This window comes from Struthio camelus, chromosome 6 (assembly GCF_040807025.1).
Source record: "Struthio camelus isolate bStrCam1 chromosome 6, bStrCam1.hap1, whole genome shotgun sequence".
NCBI lineage: Eukaryota > Metazoa > Chordata > Aves > Struthioniformes > Struthionidae > Struthio > Struthio camelus.
In genome coordinates, this window is record NC_090947.1 from 14,486,887 (window position 1) to 14,510,794 (window position 23,908).

At 34.2% G+C, this 23,908-nt stretch overlaps 1 protein-coding gene across 3 annotated transcripts in view; it reads right to left on the reverse strand.

Moving 5' to 3' along the window:
* GLS (glutaminase) overlaps positions 1-23,908 on the reverse strand; it is a 62,201-nt gene that overhangs the window by 19,981 nt on the left and 18,312 nt on the right. For 2 of the 3 annotated variants that reach the window (XM_068948303.1, XM_068948302.1), the window contains exons 7-14: positions 23,446-23,504; positions 15,741-15,773; positions 15,372-15,430; positions 12,312-12,378; positions 11,644-11,694; positions 9,078-9,254; positions 7,823-7,954; positions 7,234-7,326 (exon numbers count right to left, since the gene is read on the reverse strand). In XM_068948303.1, coding sequence (XP_068804404.1) covers positions 7,234-7,326; positions 7,823-7,954; positions 9,078-9,254; positions 11,644-11,694; positions 12,312-12,378; positions 15,372-15,430; positions 15,741-15,773; positions 23,446-23,504 — 671 coding nt within the window. Of the gene's footprint in view, positions 1-5,864; positions 6,390-7,233; positions 7,327-7,822; positions 7,955-9,077; positions 9,255-11,643; positions 11,695-12,311; positions 12,379-15,371; positions 15,431-15,740; positions 15,774-23,445; positions 23,505-23,908 lie in introns of those variants that run through there. The other variant, XM_068948301.1, reaches the window with a different exon arrangement.

The following is a 23,908-nucleotide window of genomic DNA, read 5'->3' on the forward strand; positions in this document are numbered from 1 at the left end:
GTTGTTTTTAAAAGGCTGATCTTCAATATAGTTTCTTATTTACTTCCATAAAATTTTGAGTACCAAAAGCACTTCTAATCATTAAATAGCTGCACATAATACAAATGAGAAAGTGAATTAATACAAGCTATGAAACATGTATGTTTTAATAGTCATATAATATGCCAGGCATATTACTGGAACGATTACTTAGAAATCTTGCAATATTTCACCAATGTAAAAATAAGAATAAAACCCAAGCAATTTCACTGAAAAATGATTCCAGAAGTTAAACAGATCAACAGAAGTACAACTACAGCAAAATCATAATTTATTCTAAGCCTGACCAACTAACCATGAAATTAAGGTACACTGATCTTTGAAAGCAGCAGCACTACCACTGCCTGCCTATAATTCACAAAGTAACACTGCCATTTAACCTGAGAAGATCTGCTGTAGGTGATCAGACAAAGAGACCAGAGGAAGTCTGGAAAGAAGATATGCAGAAGACACCTTTTGCCTTCTGCAAGCATAAACGGCATCAAGAAAATACGCAGAAGGCGCTACAAAAGGTACCAGCTACATGCCAGCTAGGTCAGAATCGGAGCAAAGCAGCAGTTTAAACACAAAATGTTACCTTAGAACAGACATGGTCCCCTGCATGCCCAGTGCCTAAATAAAATAGCTGTAAGTACCATTGGCTGGGACATTTTGGAGAGCAGAAGTGTTTTTAAAATTCTCTCCTTTTCCTCTTCTCCTTCATTGAATCCTGTCTCCTGGTAAGTTTTAGTGCTAAGTGACAAAGTCCGTATTATTCTCCCAACAAATAAATACGCCTTTCCTTTTTAAAAATCTGTATGATCCAGTTAACCATAACAACCTTACTATAGGTCAGGCCTCCTTGTTAACTTCATTGCCTAAATTAAAGTTATGTTTAAGCTAATTAAACTTGTGTAAAACTCATCACCAAAATTCTGCCAGACTCTAACCTAGCCTCTGTTTAAGTCAATTTAGTTAAACCGTAAAATCAGAAGCAACCACTAATAAAGTAAGTCTTGCTGTACATTTAAAAAATAAACAAACAAAAAAAACTCGCCAAAAACAAAAAAACCACCACAAACACATCACAGCAGAGTGGTTATTTTCAGAAGTAACTGAACTGTATGCAGAATTGTGCCATTTTAAGTCCTGCAAAAAGATTTTAAATGGTTAAATATTCAAGTGAAATCAAAAGTCTGCATAAAGCAATATTACAATTTAATAATACAATTAACTTCTACTTGCACAAAAAGTAAAAGCAAACTAGACATTTCTATTTCATACACAAAATTCTCCAAAAGGAAGGAACAAATAGTAAAAATCAAAAATTATGCTTGAGTAAGTAGTTTTATGATTTAAGTTACAACAGACTATTCGACACACCAAGATTTAAATTCCTGAAACAAGATGGACCTGTACACGACCCATCTTTTAAAAACATGCCATAACATACACTATTTAATGTGTTATCTAGACAGTACAAGGAGTTTGGAACAGATAAAGTTTTAGTGATTTTAAAAATGCAAATTTTAGATTTTTCACCTGATTTACAGTATCATCCACTTTTTTTTTTTTTTTTTAAGGGAAAACTATTAACTCTTTAGGATTTTAGGAATAAGTATGAGCAAAGCACCTACATTTCAGTAATTAGACAGGTATATGCACTACTATTATTACTATTCAACTGAAGCCGCTCTGCAGAACGTTGTCATTCGTGCAACTACCACAAACATTTGAGACATTCAAATTCCTGAGCAAAGAAATTCTGCACTGAAGATAAATTGTTAGGTTTATTTAGTGACCTCAGTAACAACTCCATTGAGAAAAGACTAGTAGTCTAACAGTAGGAATAACTGTTCCTTAAATTCCCACCTTATTTTTTACAACAGGAAAGTACAAAAATATTTAAATCCAATTAAAAAAAATAAAGTCTCATAAACACAATGTGTAGGTTACTAAAAACATTAAATATAAATGATAAAATTCATAACTAACTACTCCGCTCACATCCTAACTATGATGCATCAATGACATGTATGTATCAAGACTAGGAGAAATAAGAGCATTTTTTCCCCCTAAAACAACAAACATCATTGGATGAATCATGCTAGACTTCCCACTCCCACACACAATGACTTTTGACTCCATTCCCTTTTTATTTCTCTATCCACCCAACGGTCTTTGGCAAGAAATGCACAGGGAAAACCAAACAACAAGAGAAAAAAAAAATCTACAGTAAATCACCTGTGCTTCTCTTCCCATCTACCCTGCTACCTCTCCTTGTCTTGTTGACTTTTGGAGTAAAAATTGCTCTCATCTGTGGTATTTTACATACAACAAATATGCAGCTCATTTTAAAAGCGCTGTACAAGTAACTGCAGCTTATAAACTACTCTACAGAAGAGCTAAATTAGTACTTTTGGCCACCCCTCGCAGGGCATTCTCCAAGGACAAACTCTTGTCTCACACATAGGTACATATGTCTACCATTTAACATCTTGAATAAATTGTTACAGAAAAAAGTTAGCCTGTGACAAAGGGTTAATGCCTTGCCAGGAATTTTATGTTGCTTTTAGAAACACAGATGCAACTAATCATTGTTCAGACCCCACCACTGCTTTTACAAAGTTACATTATTTGGAAGACCTTCCTTGGTACACCTGAGTTAATACAAGCTATACTTTACACTGCGTAATGCTCAGTATCAACAGTTACTCTTCTGGCACTGGAAGCATTAACCACCTTTTCAAGATAACTGGATTAATATCTTCAGAACCACACAAATACACAATGGCATTAACACACTACTGCATGATTACATTTTTGATTACTGGAAAAATCGGTGAAAAAGTTTTACTACTTCTGTTTTTACTTTCAACTTTAAGATAACAGTTCAAAGAGAAAGATAATTAGAATTACTGTACAAAATATTTGAGAAATCTTAGGAATGTTTTCAATGACTGATTTAACTAAACTTGTTTATTTTAAGTACATTTCCAGATACATTTTTATCATTGCTTAAAAGAGTGCTATCTCACTTCAGTCTCAAAAACGTGTTTGAACAAATATGTTCTCCATTGAGAGAGGAAAAAAAAACAATAAAATCAGCTTAAAATAAATTTATTAAACAATACAAAAATAAGCATGCTGGAAATCAAGATACATAAATAACATACAATGCAAATGAAAATGGAAAACGAGACAGGTAACAACTGAGCAAAAAGGTACAATGCAAATGCCAAAATAAAATTTTCAAAAGCATATACATTTCTAATGAAATGTTAATGATGCTGACAAAGAAAAAAAAAAACACAGCAAAAATGCTTGAATATCAAGAATTGCTATTACTGTAGCACAGGTGAACACTAAAACCGTTGCAGACTTGAAAACATCTTCAAACATTCAATGACTAGCCTCCGTCACCACATTCTTTCAGACCCGCTCACCACGCGAAACACGGACGCGGCAGATCCAACCATGGTCCCAGCTACCGGCACCTCCTGCCACTGGCAAGAGCCGCTCGCAGACAAGTCGGGCCAGAGCAAGATGCTGTGAACGCAGGTGAGTTAAAGTCCTTGGTCCAAGGGAGCCTTTTCCTAATCCCTCCTAACTAGAGGCTGGCTTCAATTTTGAGATAGGCTTCAAAAGCATATATTACAAAACTGTAATATATATATATATATCTATCTAAAGTAAAAATTGTGCAAGCTGTACCCTAAATATTCGTATTAAGCACATATAAGATCTAGTTATCATCTTTATTTTATACTTCCCAAGCAGGACTTGCATCTACCACAAGTTTTGTATGTAATTTACACACATAAATATGGTAATACTTCTTATTTTAAAATTGGAAACCAGATGAAAACATTTCTCTGTCTTCAACTACATTTTTAGTATTAGCTCCAAACAGTGCCAAATTCAGGAAATAACGCGTTTAGAAACACATCAAGCAAATCCTGCATCATACATGTTCCTTTTAATTAAATCAGTAATTAATCAGCAACATGTATTCATTATTGTAAATTCTTTTCATTAGCAGCACAGGCACTTTGTGTTCCTTCTTTCAGTTGAGCATTTTTCAGCTAAACACATAGGTTTGCAGGATCTGAATACCTGTTATGCCTCTCTAACTGTTTTACTGCAAGAGCCTCAAACAGGTGAGAAAATTTTTGTAATTCAAGATTTAACTTTCAAAATAAGCACTGACAAACCTACACCAAACATCAGTGATAAGATCATAAAATAGCTATTACTCAGCAATTTACTACTGACATCTGCACCACAGATTTACCTATTCATTCCACTAGGACTTCAAATACACTGAATAGTCATGTTCTGTATTGTTTTGCCTAAACTTTTTAATCATAGGCTTCACACACAGAAATCCGATCCTTTTACAATATATCGCTAGAGGAAGATTATTTGAGGTTAAATCAGAACTTATTACATTTAGTAATATTTAAAATGTTTTTGCAAGACTAATAATACCTAAACAGAGTAATTAAGGTTAGCTTTCATTTGCAGACAACATATGCTTTGCTTTATGCATCTTCCTTGATTCAGACTTCCAGACAGGACAAAAAGAGGGATAGGAAAGCAACAACCTTCCCCTCATGCAAAACTAAAATTTTGGAGTTTTAGATAAATTAAAAAGGGAATGAGATTGACAGAGGGTGTCAGGATGGGAGGTTTGCTAAGGAATCATCTATCATTACCTCTTAGAGCCCTCAGTGAGCTATTATTTACACAGATGAAGGAATACCATTTCTTGTTACTTGGACAAAATTTCCAGAGTTTATAAACTAGGACTCTACGATGTATATTGGGGAGGGGAGGTGGGGTGGAAAACATGTCAAATTATCTGCATGCTTAAAAGGGAGAAAACTTTATATAGATAGAGAACAACCTTTTAAAGAAATTTAGCATCATTAAGAAAACGTACAATAGCTACAAGCGTCAAGAATTTAGTAAGTCAGTGCCCTTGCCCAGCACTGCCTACTAAGCCTAACTCTTCAAAGCTTACATAGATCATTTCCCATATCCTGTCCAAGGTAATCTAAATGATTTGACACTTTTGAGCAATAGATGTAGTCAATTTCCTGTAAAAGAATGGAAGTCCTGATTCTCAGCAAGCTGATAGAAGTGCAAATTCACCATCATATTTTTAAAAAGCAGTTAATGACAACTTTTAAAGTTGCTCCTGTATAAGTAAGAGACCTCTGTTCATATATCTATATAGATATATATATCATATATCTATATAGATATATGAACATGCACACACATTAGCTGTTTTAAAATAAGTTAATTGTAAACAGTTTTAATAACCCAATCAAAATGTTATACTTTGAATATACTTTCTGCTCACTACTCAGTTGGTTACTACGCCAAAACTAAAACTGCTTACATTCCTCTCGAGGGTGGAGCACAGCATTACTAGTAAGGCAGTCTGAGTCATAACGACCAGCTGGCAGTACAAGCAGCTAACAAGACACTCAGAATAGTTTAGCAAGAAGTCTTTCTGCTACATTAACTTGCAAACAAGGTAATTCCCCGCACCGCCCCCAACACCACCACCCCTGCCCATGACACCATTTTTGCTCCTTTATTCAAATATTAGCATTAATAATTCCTAAAGATCTTATAAAATATATCATTTTCACTAGCATGGCATAACCAAGGGATCCATTCCTGTTAAATGCAATTTGAATGTTTGTCTCAAAAAAAGGATACAGTAATAACAAGACTCATAACCTATCTCCATTTAATATACAATTATTTGGAAATTTTTGTCTTACAACTACTACTTCTTTTTTTCTTTTTCTTTTTCTTTTTTTTTTTTTAAGTTCTTGGATCTTTACATTCTGAATCTGATCAGAGGACACATCTTGTTTAGCGCTAAAATTAATTTACTTAAAATTCTCAGATATAAGCAAAGTACATAGATATACACAAAAGCGGTATATCATTCAAAACATTCAAATTCATCTTTTTAAAGTAAGCGTGCTTTAAGTAACTACAAACATCAGTCAACAGTTTTGGTTTTTGTTGTTTATGCGTCTTTTTAAACTTTTGACAGTCTTTTTGGTATAGCATACAGAATTTACACAATATTTATATATAAATGAAATACCAGGCAAACAGTATTCAAATCAGATTTAAATCTAGAGATGCTTGAGGGTTTTGAAATGAAGAGTTTTATGAAACTAGAACCCATTCCTTTAGTTTTGCTCTCCCCGACTTTCCATTCTATACACTATGGTTCTGGAGATGTCCTCGTTTGATTCAGGTGATACTTTTTTCCATACTGTTTCTTTTAAAGCAAGTTCTTGCTGGAGATTCTCATAGTCCATTGGTCCAAAGGAATGCTAGTTGTTCAAGCAACATACATTATTTATTAGTGTATTTGAAGGAAAAAAACCCAAATTTGCAATCAATGCTAACAGACTCAAGTTTTATCTTTCTTCACTTCTTCACACATAAATTGTTATTTTCTGTTTTCCAGTTATAAACAGTTCAAATTTCAAACTGGGTAATTTTTAGATGTATACATGCAAATAAGGCACTTTAAAAATGATTCTACAACATCTCCTATGAAAGTTTCCACGCCTTAGTTAAAACACTAACGGTAATAAAAAGCAGAGAGGTTTTCCTTATCTCAAGCATCCTCACACTCTTGCCGTCTTTCTGTACATGAAGCTGGACTGGATTCAACTCTTTCCCAGAGACTGCTTATACCACTTCTTAGTAACAGGCACTGGTCTACAGCAACATAAGGCCTGAGGTCACTGCCTGTGCAGCTCTCACCCAGAAATGGGGTCTCAGTAATATCACCATGAAAAATACTGAACATACATCTCATGCACAGTAGCACAGAACAGAAAGACTAAAAGCCACCAGCTGGTCAAATCTTTATTAAAAAGCAACCAACACAGCAAAACACTTTGTGACTTCTATCAAGTACCAAATACTTATTCTAGTCAGGGAGAACTGCAAGAGATGATTAGAATTACAAATCTAAGATGAAATTATATTTTATAAAACCCTGTAATAGTGTGGTCCACCCACCTAAGTGTCCACTAATAAAGTACATTGATTAATTTATCTGAAAGTTTTGATGCAATACATGTCATTGAGCAGCTTTACACCTACAGAAGAACTTTCTATTTTTCATCTATACACAATACTCACTGAAAATATGTATTAACTTACCCGCTGATCACCACCTTCTCTGCGAGGATCAAGCTTCTTCGCAAAATGTCTCAAATTATCATAATTATGGAAATTGCACAAAGAAACCAGATCCTGCAAATATTTAGAGAACATACGTTATCCTTTGCATATATGATAGTTAAGTGCATATGAAATTATAATAAATAATACTAGCACTTAGTTTTACATCTGTATATACTGGTAAGAATTGTTTCTCTAATGTTTTAGAAATTGTATACTTATACTACTGTAGAGGAAAAAAAAAAAGAGTCTACAGAAGTTCGACGGTTTCTAATGTAGCATACAGAAGATCAGATTATCTTAAATCATGAAGTATTCCTTTTCAAAAATGTTTCCACAAACAATGTTGCAGAAATACTGATGAAAATGAATACTTCTAAACGCTCACAAAATGAACTGGATATTATTTATTATGAGAATGCAAACTTCTCCTTTTCTAGGATGTCCATCCTTAAAACAGATCAAACTTGGTATGTATGGAAGACTAAAGAATCAGTATTTAATTCAGTCAGATCTCAGCAGGCATCGGTTGTAAAAGAGAAAAAATGCTAAAGGCAACACTGCTTACATGACAAAAGTGAATTCCTTTAACACTGTTGCCCATCTTGTCCAAAGGAGGTGACCAGCACATCAAGCCCATAACATTAGGAACTACCAGAAGAATCCCACCAGCAACTCCAGATTTTGCAGGAAGACCAACCTATTGAAAAATCAGAGAATGAGTGTCCCCTGCAGACATTCTTAACTTCTGTAAGACAATGCTGTAGTTATTTTACTGAAGATTATTATGCAGCACTTTCAAAAATGTAGTTCTGGAAAGCACTTCAAGCTGGGAAAGCATTATTACTTATCTCCTTTTAGATGGATGATAACCTGAAGCACAGTTCATCGCAATTTGAGGCATGCAATCATTAAGTTATTTGCTTTCAATAGCACAGTAAGTCAGTGGGACAGCAAGAAAGATAATCTAAATCTGTCTATTATAACAAAGCAGTAGTGTGCACACACATGTAATATGTCATGAGCAGTCTGCAAGAAAGAAGTGGTCCAAAACAAGTTTAAAAAAAGGTTGTCCATAAATACAGTTATCAAACAACCTATTTACAGTCTGTAGATAAGCATATTGCCTTTTTCAAATAGGAACTAACATATCACATATCCCCACAGCTCAATACGCAACAACTTTTAGATTGCTAAAAGCATTGTAATCAACTTTACCACCTTCACATGTACGCAACGAAAAACATTGAAAAGAGTTAAAACAAAAAAATATAAATAAGATGCAGTACACATCTAAATACTTATATGTAAGAAATGTCTCCGCTATTTTCCAGCAGTACATGGTACATATGCTGCATATGACAGCCACTTTTACAAGATAGGAAGACAATTTAAGAAACAGCCTGAGTCAATGAAGAGTGTGACTGTCTGCTGAGTGTTCATGCTCTCCTCTACCCCCAAATCAGGATTTCTTCAATTATGCTGGTCCCAGATACATCCTCATTAATCATCTGTAACTCTCATGAAGAGAGTTTCTCGAGGGACAATATTTATGTTTCGGGATGAAAAGGATGCCCAGATATGAAGTAGCAGAGAAGAATAAAGTATTGCATACAAGTAGCATCATGGGTTCTAGACAACATTCTCCCATATGTTGTGTTTAATTTCTAAATAATTCACATAACAATCCAAGAACTGGAAGAAGGCAGGGGACAACACCAAATCCAGGGGCGGGGGACATCACCAAATCCCTGGAACATGAAATAGAAGAGCACAGACTAATCTTCCTGGCCAAATATAATTAGTATCTGCAGACTACTTACATGGAAGGCAAACTGCCCTGAAAAGTCATACATGCCACAGGAATGCATTAAACTCAGGGTATTGCGGACTGCTTCAGGACTCAGAACTCTTTCACCAGTGATTGGGCAAAAGCCACCATTAGCCAGAGTTGCTGCCATCACACTTGCTGATTCACATGTTACTTCTATTGAACAAAGCTTATGAAAGAGAGATTAAGATTATAAATAGTATGAAGCTTCAATGCTAGCTATAGCTTTAACAAGTCTCTACGTAAGCAATATCACATAAAATAGCCTGTAGCATAACATTTGTTAAAGTAGACACCAGTAGCATCCATTAGTACTATCTCAGTCTTCCTACTACAAGATCCCAGTGTCAGTGTTTATAACCCTACTTAACATTAATCATGAAAAAAGTTATCCCAAACTATTATCAGCCTGATATTTCCCCCCCCCAATGGCATTCCTTTGAGAGAAGGAGGTGCAGAAAATCATCTCAAGATGTTGCATCTGTTTAAATGGTAAAGCCACAGAATGACTTTTTCCTCAATTTGAGTTTGAGGATTTTTTAAAGCTTTAGAAAGCCACATGCGTCTCTTAAAAGTATATTTTAAAGCTACAAACTCTAGCACTTAAAAATCTTACTGCTAGCATTTCCTGCTGATGCAGCTTTCTTTCAGGCTCCTCTCATTTATGCTTCATGGCACAGTAATGACATGATGACATGGTATTTTCTCATAGGATCCCTGCTTCATTGAGGGCAGGGTGTACTTACCTTTTTTTTTGTTGTTTTTTTTTTTTTAAAACATAAATCAAAAGACAGTTTCAACCTGAGGCTGAAATGCTGCTTTGAAAAGTATGCAAACCAGTGTTTGTACTCTTGCTGGTGCCAAACAGTCTTTACACAATACTTCACAAAATTACGTAAGCCAAGTTTTCATGAGTGGTTACTATGTGGAATCCTCATTTTCTAGGTGCCATACTCAAGACATCTCAATCCAATCATTTGATTTTCAAACCAAGAGAAAATCTGAGACGCATCTAAAATGGCAAGAGTGCTTGAAACATATGAAATGTTACATAATACCACCTACTTGTAAAAAGTATTTTTAGGTTCTCAATTTAAGCGTCTACAAACTTTAAACTTACATTTTGCACCTCAGTTCTCTAAAATGAGAATAATTCTTCCTCACTTTAGAGGGACAGCATGCAAATAAGTTTATTCCTGTTCACCAAGTTCCCAATTATGCTAGTGAGGAAGGAGCATTACAGCTTGAGGAAGGAGCTTTACAGAAAATGCAGGGAAAAATAAATAATTCAGCCTTTTAAGTAGACTCTGAAGAGTATGCAGGAAAATAAGCCTTGTGCAGTGAGGAGAAAAGAAAACACTGAATTACCGCTCACTGTATGAACAGCTTTTTGAGTACTGAGGGGAAAAAGGGATTCTGCTAGGGAAAAAAGAATGCTACACGGTCATAAAATTAGAAATCGAATGCATGATTATGAGGCCAAATTAAAATTGCACAGGCAAAGTTAGTTTTGGCATATCTTACCTTCTGACTAGCTTTGCACTCAAAAGCATATCAGGATTTGGGGCAGTGAGATAGGAAGTATTTTTAAAGCATGTTTAACCACTATATTAAAATAAATTCTCAGTTTTATTCTGTAACAACTGGCCATTGAATGGACTATTAGCTTGCATCTAGTTTCCACCTCAATTAATACAAGGTCAGCAAAGTCTAATTTACATACAGCTTACCTTACAGTCATTCAATTTAATGACTAGAGCAGTCACATCCCAATACAATGAAACTCAGATAAAATTTATTGTTTATAATTTGCACAGGTAAGTATCATGAATCAAAACATACTCCTTTTGAGAACTAACCTCTCGATTTTTTAACCTATTCCAGACAGACTGAATCAGTCACAGATTCTGCCTCTTGAAAACTACACGCAGCAGACCTAACCGAACTGTGAATGTTTTAACGTTAAGAAACCCTTGCAGAGGAAATACCTCACACTTGCCAAGTATTCATTTTGTGACAGTTGCAAATAATTTGCTGAATGCAAAGCAAAAACAAACAAAAAACCCCTCAAAACAACAAAAAAGAAGGAGGTGTTAACTAGATTCTTTGTTTTACTCATACACATCAGATTAAACAAGAAAGAAGGGGATAATCATGGTGCTTTGAACACCACCCTTGAGTTTACAATAGGGCATGCACATACTATCTTAGTTACACATGCAGTTTAATGAGCTCCACAGTACAATGAAGAAGAGCAACCCAAAGAAGCAGAAATTTTCTGCCAAATTCACTTAATACAAGACATTTCAAACCTCTGAACCATCAGTCTTTTAAAGGCTATTGCTAGCAATAAAGACACCTGAAGTACATCACTTAAATGCAAATCTGGATACATCAAACGTACATCATCTGTTTCAAAACAGAGTTTAACAGATGCTGACAAGCTTAACTATAACACATTATAACCTTCACATCTATGAACAGATCAGTTTCCATTGCCTATAATAGTAATTTCAAGTCTGTTATGAATCTCAGTTTTAATTATTAGAGTCAGTTACCTGGAAATAGAAGTCTAGTATAGCAACCATATCCGTGCCTTCTGGAAAGCACTGAAGAAAAAAAAAAAAAAGAGAGAGTCTTTAGGTAAAATTATTTTTTAAATGCATCTTCTAGAGAATCTTAAAAAAATTAAGCTATATTTTTGTAAGCATATGAAACATTGGTCAGATTTTAAAACTAAACATTTACTTAAAAAGGGCAGAAAAATTAAATCACTTCCCATTTAGAAATAATACCATGCTGTGCAGTTTTAATACCTATAACAATCTAGGTATTAAAATCTTTCAATATACCTTTCAGAAACTTTAAAATCAGTGCATTGTAAAAAGCATCTAGGAGTTCTGTAAAGTCATTCATTGTATTGCATAGATTATGAATTTTAGGCCACATAAAACATTACTTTACCATGATTAGTATACAGAAGTAAGATTAAGGGTCTTCTATTAAAATTATGCAACTATTCCTACTCTTTCCAAATTAGATGGAAAAATTTGCATAACAGCATTAAAGCATATACAACATTAGAATTATACAATTAGAATTTATGGCATACTGTACATCAACTGAAATAAATGAAAAACTTCATAGCCAAGACTATGGAAAAAAAACCAACATGCAACCTTGAAAATTTTGATTACCAAAAATTTAAAAAGAAAAAAAAATCAACCTTTTTTTCTTTCAAGTAGTAGCCTATTGCAAAGTTTCTATCTCCGCTCTCTCTTTCAGACTGAAACCTTAAAACAAAAACAAAAAATTCAGAAAGTCAAACTTTCAAAAACGCTGAAATTCAGAGAAGCATAGTGCAATTCAATAAAACCGTGCATAAAGAATACACTACTTTCTGAACACAAGTGTCATAACAACAGAACACAAACTGCCAGAGACGCTCACCCCAGTACACCCAGACCAAGGAGAGGCATGTGAAGATCCTCTCTCCCCAGAGCACAGCAAGGCATAAGCTCAATAAGGAGTCCCAAGTCCTTGGAAAACGTCACCACTACTTACTACAGCTGAGAACCCAGTCACTACATTGTCACCAAGAACCGCAGACAGAGGACTGACTAAGAGGTTCCCAATCTCTTGAATCCAACAGGAAAACATCCCTATTTTAAGGTGTTTGAGCAGAAGAAAGGTATTTATAGGAACAATACAAGATAATTTTTAACTGAAATTGGAAGTGAGCAACAAAAAGCATCAGTAACTATTAAAACTGTCTGGCAATCTAGCAAAAATAAACCAGTAAAGTTTGAGAAAAGGCAAAAGAAAAGTAGATTCGTTCAAAATACATCTTTTGGAGAGCAAGAGAGAAACAGTAGCATGTTGTGACTTTATAATTTTCTATAGCTACGCATCTTTTTTATTCTTCTGTTGCTCCAAGTTTGTTCCATCAGAAGTCAATGGTAATATTTTTATTGACTTCAGGTACATGTCATTGACAAAACTTGTCAGTTAAGTAAGAATAAGATCTTGAGAAATTGGAATATGCCATTTGGCTAACACAGTTAATGGTGCTTTACCCTGATTAAGAATTAGAGATTTCAAGTAGCCATCAGTGCTCCAATTTAGACATAAATTAAAAGCGGAAAGCTGAATTTAGGTTGCTGTGTAGCTAGATCTTACTAATGAAGTTTGTAGCCTTTAAATATTTAATAAAACATTCACTTTCTGGACTGTATTTTATTTTTCAGAGCTAATTGAGTTAATCTTTAATATCTGTTTAAAACAGAATATCTGTTCAGGAGACAGTCTGCAGCCATAATCACAAATGTAAACAGGATCTATGAACAGTATAAAAGTACTAGGATATTAAAGGGGCTTTATTTGTCGATTTTTCCCATCCCTTAATTTCTGATCTGTAAACTTGTATTGCTTTAACTAAAAACATTTCAGGTATTTATTTCTTATCAATTTACTGCATTTGTAGCTGCACAGATACTCATTTCTTATCACAGAGAACAACAAAGAATAAAAAAAAAAACCCACTCAATTTAGTGAGGTAGAAAAACTGCCCTGAAAAATGAAATACTGTTATATGCCAGAAGACTTAAGAAAAGGCCTTGTTTGGTAAAGAATACGCTCAAAAAGACTTTCCAGACATTTAAGAGTAGACACATATGAGAGACAGAAGACCACTGTACAGATTCAGTAGCCTCCCTACAGGCTCTAGCTACTGGGATGTATAAGCAGTTTCTACACCATAGTAGACTACACTCCAAGGAAGTATCTTTCACATTAATGCCTTGCTGAAAAGCCTAATGACCAGGCCTAAGTTCAGTGCTCAAGACAACACAAAAACAAACAATATTTCTGTCTTTCATTTCCTCTCACTTGCACGGTTTTCTCTCGTCGCATAGGAGGAGGAAAGGGAAAACTTCAGCACCATTCCTTTCTTGCACTTGAAAATAAATTACAAAGCTTGCCCTGAGTGAATACTCTGCTCTGTCAGCCCATAATAGACATGACTGAAGACCTGCTGCATGGGTGACCTATTTCCACCCCCACTTTTTTTCCTTTTCTTCCCCCTCCCACCTAAATCTTTTGTTGTTGTTGTTGTTGGCTTAATAAAACGAGGAACAGCAGCGCTCAGGCGTTCTTTCTCTATAATCCAGGAAAGATAGGGTATTGGTTTACGATCGCATCGTTGAAGGGGGCAATCAGTTAAACCAGAGGTTTAGAACAAAATCTTTCTAAAAATAAAGACATAGAAGTCCTTGCAATGAAAAGATTTTTTAGTCCTGGTTACAGTTTTAGTTCCATTCAGCTATATACCTTTTCCTCAGCAGAGGTTATCAGTGCAAAATTTCATTTAGAGACAAACTTCAACATCTCAGTATGTACGGTACTCATTACTACACATATGTAAAGCGACTTGCAGATAAGGCAAAGTTCAAGATCCTAAGCTTAAAAGCGTTTCAAAAAAAGGCAATAGAAGAACGGAAACACATCTGACAACAAGCTGTAATGAATGGGTCATTCACTGACAACACTGATGAAACCACACAGGAATTTGGGGATCAAGTTGCAATTCAATTAATGACCAGGCTGATGGCTACACTGTGCATCACGATGAGTAATTTAGGCATGAAACCTAAAAGAGGAATCTGATTGGATAAACAAAGTAGGTAGTTATCTCCCTTCTGTTTATTTTATTATATTTATATAGATAGCAAAAATTGTAATGAAAGCTAATACCTTTCATAGTCAGCACTCCTACATTAACAATGCTCAGCAAAAGTACTAGTTATCTCATTCCTCTTTCTTCCATGTGTGCGCCAACTGGGACCCTGGAAAGCCCTCTGCTACATGCCATTCTTGAAATTTTTGCAATGTTGTCTCACTAAGCTCTCAAAGTTTCCAGGATACTATACACGGAATCAGTGGGGGGAATTAATCATTTTAAAACAAAAGTCAAATACATTGCAACAAAGCAAAAGGAGTTCCAATTGTATAAAGCATGCTTTCAGCTCTCACTGCGATAGCAGCAACAGAGCACTACAGAGAATAATACAATTTCAAAGAGACAACCAACATTCTATGCAAGATTTAGCCGCTGTAACAGTCAGACATCTATACAAGAGCAAGTTGTGTAATTTTAAACCAAAGGCAGACCCTAAATATTAGGGGTGACATGATGGTTTCAATGTAAATAACCAACAGCTGCTGAAAGCTCAAAAGGCCAACTATCAATTGAGATTATTTTCATTAAGTAAATAAAAGAAATACTCACGTAGCGTTACTGAATCCAACATATTCATTACCCGCCATTTTATTCATGAATTGCATCACCTGGGGGGCAGGGGTGCAGAGGAAGAGAGAAGGAAAAAAAAAAAAAAAAAAACAGAAGCATTCTAACATTTTCAGACGTTAAAAAGTTATAACTGATCAACTTCCGATCCTGGCTTAACTAAGCCTATCTCTTGTAATACAATGTTCCAGATGAACTTTAAACCACCAGATTTTTAAATAACTAAGCGCAGATAAAAATCTGGAAGTTTTGTTTGAAATGGCAAACGTCACATGCAATTGTTGCCAGCTTGAGACTTTCACTGTTGAATTTAATTAGGTAAAACATAAGAATGTCATAACATTCACTTACATAGTCAAACTTTTCAGCATTATTTGCTCCTTGCTGCAAGAAAAGAAAAAATAATTTACAAAAACTGTTAACATATTGAAGAAGTTCACTTAACAGTATTAGGAATTTTATTGCATATAACTAAGGTATGAGGCTACTTAAATATAAAGGTACTACAATTATTTCACATATTAATGAAAAATTAAAGTGTTAGATAAGTAAAAGCTTTAATTATCATTTAAATAAAATAATCCTATAAGATGTCTTATCAAACACCTGTATGTTGAAAATAAATTTAAACTGAAAAAGGTATGCTTTATTTTAAGTGCTCTCTATTCAACTTTATGTACTTATCAAAAGTATGTAGTAGTTAAAGCAAAAAATACAAATGTAATTATGATCCATGTAAATATAATGAAAAATCTAACTTTTTATAGATTAGTTACTCAAAGGTAGTCTTTTATTACCCACAGAGCTGAGCATATAAAAATTTAGGCTACTGAGGTTCAAGTTTTTTCCATGGCAAGTGCCCATACTAAGAATTTGGATCAAAGACTTAAAATAAAGTGTTACCCCTTACTATGAAAATAATTGCATTGAATCAAAAATATCCAATTTGATTATTTTCTGATTAATGCTCTAGCTATTAAAAAATAAATACTTAGAAAAATAATCTTACATCATAAAATAGAGTACTTCATTTTGCTAACGATATAAGGAAAAAAGCTAAATCTGATTTAATAAGGATACTACTGAAACTTAATTCTTAGGGTTGGTTTGTTTCAGTGTTTTTGGGGGGAAGAGAGGGATTGTCATTTTGGGTTTGGTTTTTTTTTTCCCCAAGAATAATTTCAAATTTAATAACTGACAGTTAAAGATGTATTGATTCTTCAACAGTTTGACAGCTGACCTTTCACAAATTCCTACAGCAAGGAGTGGAAAGACGGGGAGGGAGATTTAAAAAAGTACGCATCCTACTGGGGGGTGGGTTTTGTGTTTAATTTTTTTTGAAGTAGCCAAGTATTTGCTTCCAAAGTTTTTAAAAAAAAAAAAAAAAGGAGGAGAGACAATGGCATCACAAACTGGTAGAAACAATACATCTGGAGGGGAAGATTTTATAAATAGTTTTAGTATTAAAGATACTCTGTTTAGTTAATACAATCTTCTGTTTAATGTATCTCAAGCAATTCAAGACACTACTTGCACTATGCTTAGTACGGGAGTGGGGAAAGAAGCGGAAAAAAACCGAAGCTTTAAATCAACCAGTCTTTTACTTAATGAAATGCGTAAAGCCAGTCTCGTTTCCCACTCAATACGTGGATTAGGGTGTTGCAGATAATCTGTGAAGCCCATGCATCAGCTCATCTACAAGAGGATGTGCAGTCATACACGTACGATCACTAGCTGAAAGGAACACCACACTGTTTTGTCAAAATTATGCGCCAGTGGTTACCTTATGCTTAAAAGCTAATAACCTTAAAGTCAATCTCTAGCTCAATAATTTGTTATTACAAATAAGATAAAAAAAATCATGACACATTTCATCAAAATGTTCCTGTATAATACACCAGAACATAAGCCTTAAAAATTTAACTCCAAATCTGTTCAATGAAAAATAATTAAAAGAAGAAATTACCAACTTCATTGAACTGTTGCAGTTGTCAAAATATTCCATAGATCCTAATGCTGTAAAATATGTAACAACATTTAAACCACAAAAACCTTTTCAACCTTTCAAATGCACAATGAACATCTTTTCTGGGAAAGTGGGTCAGCATTAGTTATGGGATGCTGCATTGATAATTGTATGGTTAGACATTTATAATAAATTGAAACAAGTTCTTTTGTTAAAAAAAAAGAAAGAGGGAGAAAGGGATCATGCTTTCTGCAAAAATATAAATACATAATACTTCACTTTTTTTTTCTTTTTGCTCAGTTGAAGAAAAAAAATCCCCTGCCCTTCAACAAAAACCTGACTTCACTAGCAATATATAAAATCAGTGGGCAAAAGACCAGTACAAGCTTCTTCTCATTAGCCTTTTACAAAAAAAGGTTTCTTTTAAAAAGTTGCATCTGATTTCATATATTTTGGGAAGAAATTCTCCTATATACCAACTCAGATGAAGTATTTCTACTCCCTGATGCTCCGCATACTTATACAGATACTTTATATAAGACACAAGAGCAGAGCAGTTAGACTGCTTGTACAGCTAAAATCTGTGCCTAAGTAATCACATAACCAAGACCACAATAGGTATTTAACATAACGCATAACTTGAACAAGAAACACTGCTTCCATACATGTAATAACTTTAAAAAGTATGATTATAATTTCCCTATTTCAGCAGCTGATAGAGGTACACTACTCTCCTAAAAAACAGAAGGGACACCAAGGCAGCACACAGTCTACGATTATAATTCAAGTACAGATACAAAATCCTAGCTTAAAGAATACTGAGCACCTTCTCCATAATAATTTCAGCAAATATTAAAGACAAGACAACTTCTATTCAAGTATTTAGTATTTTTAACTTGATTATACAATACAAGCTCTTGAGGTTGACTGGGGGAATATTTCTAAAAGGCATGTGCTTCTTAAATAAAATTCACCCATCTAAGACATTAAAGAAAACATTCCATGCACTATATCCACAAACACTTATTACATATACTAAAACATATGTTCATATACACACTTACTGTACACATGCTTGTGTGTATATACATATGGAAAACATTTCTAAATGAATACAAAATGAAATTGAAAGTGTTAAGATTGAAGCAGTTTGATAGAAAATTCTAACTTGCAAAACACAGCTCAACATACTTTTTTAAACACTCAAAAGCACAATGGAAGCTATGGCTGTCCATCATAAATTTGAATTTCTTGACTGTGTTGGGATCTTAGTGACTTTCCTTTTGTCTAAACCAATTGCTCTATTATTTGTATTTCTACTGGGAAAATACAAAGCAGATGCATATCTGCATGTACATAGGAAGAGAGAGACCCATGGATACTCACCAGAGCTTGCAACAAAATTGGGTACTGTTCATTAGAAAAGCAGTTACTATTAGCCACTTTTCATTGAAAAACGATCCAGATTCACATGACTAGACCACATAAGCTCCTACCATGTGTCTCATTAACATGATTTTTCAATTTGAATCCAAGAAAAAAAAAAAAAAAAAATAAGAAGAGTGTCTGCATCTTAATTCTTAAAAAGGAAACTATAATAAAAATTTCTGGATTATTTTAAAGCCAAATGTGTAACCTAATACTACAGCGTGCTAAAAACTCACAAAAAAATTCTAACGTTATGTTAGAGTGCAAGAATACAGTTTTCACATTTGTGCATTTCACATTAGCTTAACTTTTAATGGCTTTATTCTAGCTTTCTGTACTTACACGCTTTTTTTTATTTGTTAATCTGGGCATGTGCTGTGAGAACTGGTGTCTTGACTGTTTAGCGTGCCATTTTCAACTCTGAAATACTTGGGAGCACAATGTCACAAACAATATTTGACCCACCAAGAACAATACTATTACTATTTAAAATACATATATGAAATATTTTTGCGTCCTTCAGGTATTAAATACTTTAATATGTGACCACTGAATATTACACATCATTTCAGATATCGTTCCACAAGAGGAAAGTACATTTTACCACATATTGTAGGTCAAAATACGTATTACATCTGAGTTGCAATAAAAAGGGCAGAATAATGTGAATGTACATTCTCTTCAGAATTAGTTACTGCAAGAAAATGAAAAATCCAAGAAGAGAGGAAACTTCAAAAATAAAACAAACCCTCAAGTATCTGGTAGGGAAGATTACAATGCAAACACAAGTTTTTAAGTGATATGCACGTACATTCACGTATCAGTCTATCAGGAAGGATAACTGTAGCGGGTAGCAGAGGGTAATTAAGCTAAATGTGTACTATTTACTGTAACTATACTGCGATACAAACTCAATGAAAAACAGGCATTTTTTCCCCTCAAGGGTTAGATCATGATTGTACAGATTTCCTAATAACTGAATCCTGACAACAAACAGTCCCCCTTGTCACAGCTGGCCAGGTTTTTTTCCATTACTAGTGGCCCCATTTATTTTGTGACTTAACAGCATATTTAAAATCTAAGTATATTAGACACTAACTGCTTGCTATACTTTGTACAAAAAATAGTTTTCATCGCAATAAGTTTTTTCAAGATCAGCAAAATCAGCATTGTTATTTTCTCCTATACAAAGTTTTTGCAAGGAGTATCAATGTCATTTCCCCTAAACATATCTTAAATACTTCCCACGTTAATTCCTTCGCACAGAACGCTTCACTGAGCATTCAAGTCTTCTACCTTTGCTGCCTTGTGTAAGATTCTGTATGTGGTAGTCAGCACTTTAGGGATTTATATACACCACGTTTGCCCAAATCTTTGCAGTTAATACTAGGAAAGGTTTGATTTACAGATAGACTCTCGAAGCATAAAAGAAAAGTGACTTAATATTAATCCTTTGTCCTCTGGCAATTCCTTCCACAGCCATATGCATTCTTCTACATATTTCACTCAGAATCCTTCCCTTTCAGCTCTCATTTGTACTATTTCCATCCCTAATGCACCACCTCCCCAGTCAGTAAAGATACATGAAAGTGGGCAATTGTTGACACAGTCACCAATATTCCTGGAGTTGACAAGTCTGTGAGAATCAAGTTCAAGGTTTTAAAAAAAAAAAAAAAACCACAGAAGATCAAAGTTTTAAAATCTATTTATACTAAGGGTAGCAAAGAGATTTCCCAGTCAATGTGATTTACAGAAAGGTAGTTGGTTGGCAGCTGGAATCTGTTCAGGAACTGAATTTTGTTGTTTTAAGCTCCTGTATGTCCTTGGAGACATGGAAGAATTCACTGTTTTATCTAATACTGCTTTTCTCCTGTAATTGTCATAGTTTTCTTTTGATAACAATTTATATAATGGTTACAACTATATAAATTATAAGTATGTAATTTACATAACTAGTAATAAAGGCAAATGACTGCACAATTACAGACAAGGGAAAAAGGTCCTTAGGGGTTTTTATTATTATTATTTAATTAAACCTGGCCCAAGGCATGCCCTCTATGTTAAAGAATTTTAGTTATACCTATATACTTTAAATTGCTGGAAGAGTCTGGAGTGCAACGTAAGCACGGCTAGAACAGAGCCATGACTTAAGGCACCAAGATGGAAATACATCATAGTTCCTAAGCGCATGACAGAAGAGGAATCAGGTAAGCTGATAAAACTACATGATGTAGTCATGCTTAAGTAAGCCAAGAAAACGTACAACTTAAGATGTACATAGGCTTTATTAGCAAGTACTAAACATAATACTACAGCTCAGGTCTGTGCTCTGTTCCAAGGCGCATATGCCTAATTCTTAATATAGTCAGAATTAGGTAGGCGATTCCAAAAACATGTTTTTCCTCTAAAATACTAAGATGCTACATTTTCTGACAACAACAAATTACTCCAAGTTTCATCTTTCATCCACAAGTAACCATAATAAATGTCAGATTCTACTAGCAGTTATGTACAAGATGATACATACTAACCACTAATAAATTCAATACAATGGATGCACATTTTAAGACTTAACATCAGCTTTTTAGAAAGAGATAAAGTAATGAATACCAAAAATGGTAAAAGCAGTCTTAACACTAAAATATAGCAATAATCTTTTCATAGCTATCAACATGTTAGCATTAAACTGTCATACATGATGTATTTGACTATGTTTAATAATTCTGTAATTGTCTTGGACTGTAAGAGCCACATACAGTCTTCAGTGTATGTAAATAACACCTTAAATCAAACAGAATGAATGCAGAGGAATAAAGGGCAGTTAATGGGTTATTTAAGCCACTTCTTCCAGGAAAAAAAAAGGAGGGGTCTTAGATTAGATCAAATCTAAACTTCAATTATTTAAGTCACTGAAAAATTAGCAGAAATATTGCTAAGTTATAGAATAAAAATTATTTCACATAAGACACTTATTTAATAAGTTTGTACCTGTGACCATGTATGCGATTTTCTCAGAATTATGTTTAGTTTTGTTAGTTATTCACATGATAAATGGCATCTTAGTTGGAGCAGTACAAGAAATAATCTGTATTTTATCACTCCGAAAACAAATAATGAAGTGATAAGTGTGATGTGCCCGATAAGACGTGCAGTTACTACATGCATAAAAATGTCAATGCAGTGCAATACACTTTATAAGGACATTACAGAAAAAAAACCCAATACCCAACAAAAGCAACCCCCAGCCGTCTAACAAATATCACAATTGCATGCAGTAAACAAATCTGTTTTATCTATTCAAAAGTACACCATTTATCAAGAACTCGATGTGCCTTCTGCAAGAGGCATTCTTGTGTTTTTTGCCTGATGACCAGGAGGGCGTGCTGTAGTAGGACTAACGCTTTGACATTTCAGACAAACGGGTTATTAACTCAGACTTTAAAATTCACTATTATCCAAGTGAATTTCAATGCTCAGTCAACCTTTTAAAAAATATATTAAATGTGAATAAATTTACCTGTCATACTTAAGGCCATTTTCTTTCACCTACAGCTATTAAAGATAAATGTCTTTAAGCAGGAGTTCTTACACCTTCTTTAAATATAAAATAACAGAAAATCATGATCTGAGTAATTTTTAAAATCAACAATTTGGGAACAGGAGGTAGGAAATACACTGTAGCTAATGGACTTTGAAACATAAACAAGACAAAGGCTGTAAACAAAGTTTTTAGATCAATGAAGTAACAGTATTAAAGTTTCTTCTTTAGAAGTCTAGGGGACTGACATGTTCCCTAGAATTCGAAGCAGATGACAAGTAAAGCCTCTGGTAAACATTAGCCTTGCATGAAATTTACACCATTTACAACTTCAAAAATAGATACATGCAGCTACTCTAAGAAAAAGAAAAAAGCTTTTCAAAAGCTGCAAGAACATGGACTAAAGACTCTCAAGTCATTATTCAGTTTATTTATGATTTACTCAGGAAAATGCAGGCAACTGTTTCCAAACACACTTAAGAGAGCATGTTTAACATCCCAGCAGAAACTATTTAACAGAAGTTGAAAACGTGATTTAACTGAACAGTACGTTAATAGAGGACAAACTCAGCATTAAGACTTGCTGTAGGAATATAGCTGCATAGCCCCTGCACAAGTTATACAATCCTCCATTTCTGCTGCATGGCAAGAAACATTCCTGTGATTTTATGCTATACAAGAAGATTTGACATTCAGAAACATAATTCTGAGTTTTATAAACTGCATTCCTGAGGACATACTCTTAAGCATTCAATGATTAGTACCAGGCAATTCTCTCAAAAGATACAAGCTCACAAGAAGTCACACAAATGATCTCTCAGTGAGAAAAATCTCTAATTCATTTGCTTTAACTGGCAACAAAGGAAAACAAATGAAAATAAAAATACTGAGGAGAAAGAGACAGTCTTTCAGCTGCACTATTACTTCCCTTAAAAACTGTTAGCCTAATACTGCCTTTGTTTGGAAGTATTATTATTCCAAAAACATCAGAGCTTGTCTACCTGCTAATTAGTAAACCACAACCACAGACTGCACACAAAATGAAAATAGTTCATAATCTGCATAAGATACCTTTCTACATTCTATTAAAATACTTGGCGCAAAACTAAATGTGAACTTTTTACCTTGATTAAGGACGTGATCACAATTGCTCCAGCATTCACCATAGGGTTATGCGGTCTGTCTGTGAAATAAATGCTTCAGTTACAGATATATCCTCAGGCACGCTTGTCAACAAAACCAGTCAAATATAAGCGAAAAATAATCATAAACACAAAACATACCACTTAAAGCTATGTTTATCAAATGTAACCCTAAATTAAATGCACCATAATCCAATATTATACACAATTTTTTGTAAATTTTGCACAGAGTATTTTAGTGCTTAAAATACATTCAGCCTAACATTACTTAGCAGTCCAGTAAATTCATCAGTAAAATCTAGCAACATTTCTTTAAGATCTGGAATCCTCTCCAATGTTCCACAATTTGACCAAACACAACATAACAGCCCCCAAATGACTTCACAAATTTTTGCACAAGTTACCAAGTCCCACTGGTTTCAAAGTTACAAAAGTTCCTTTTATT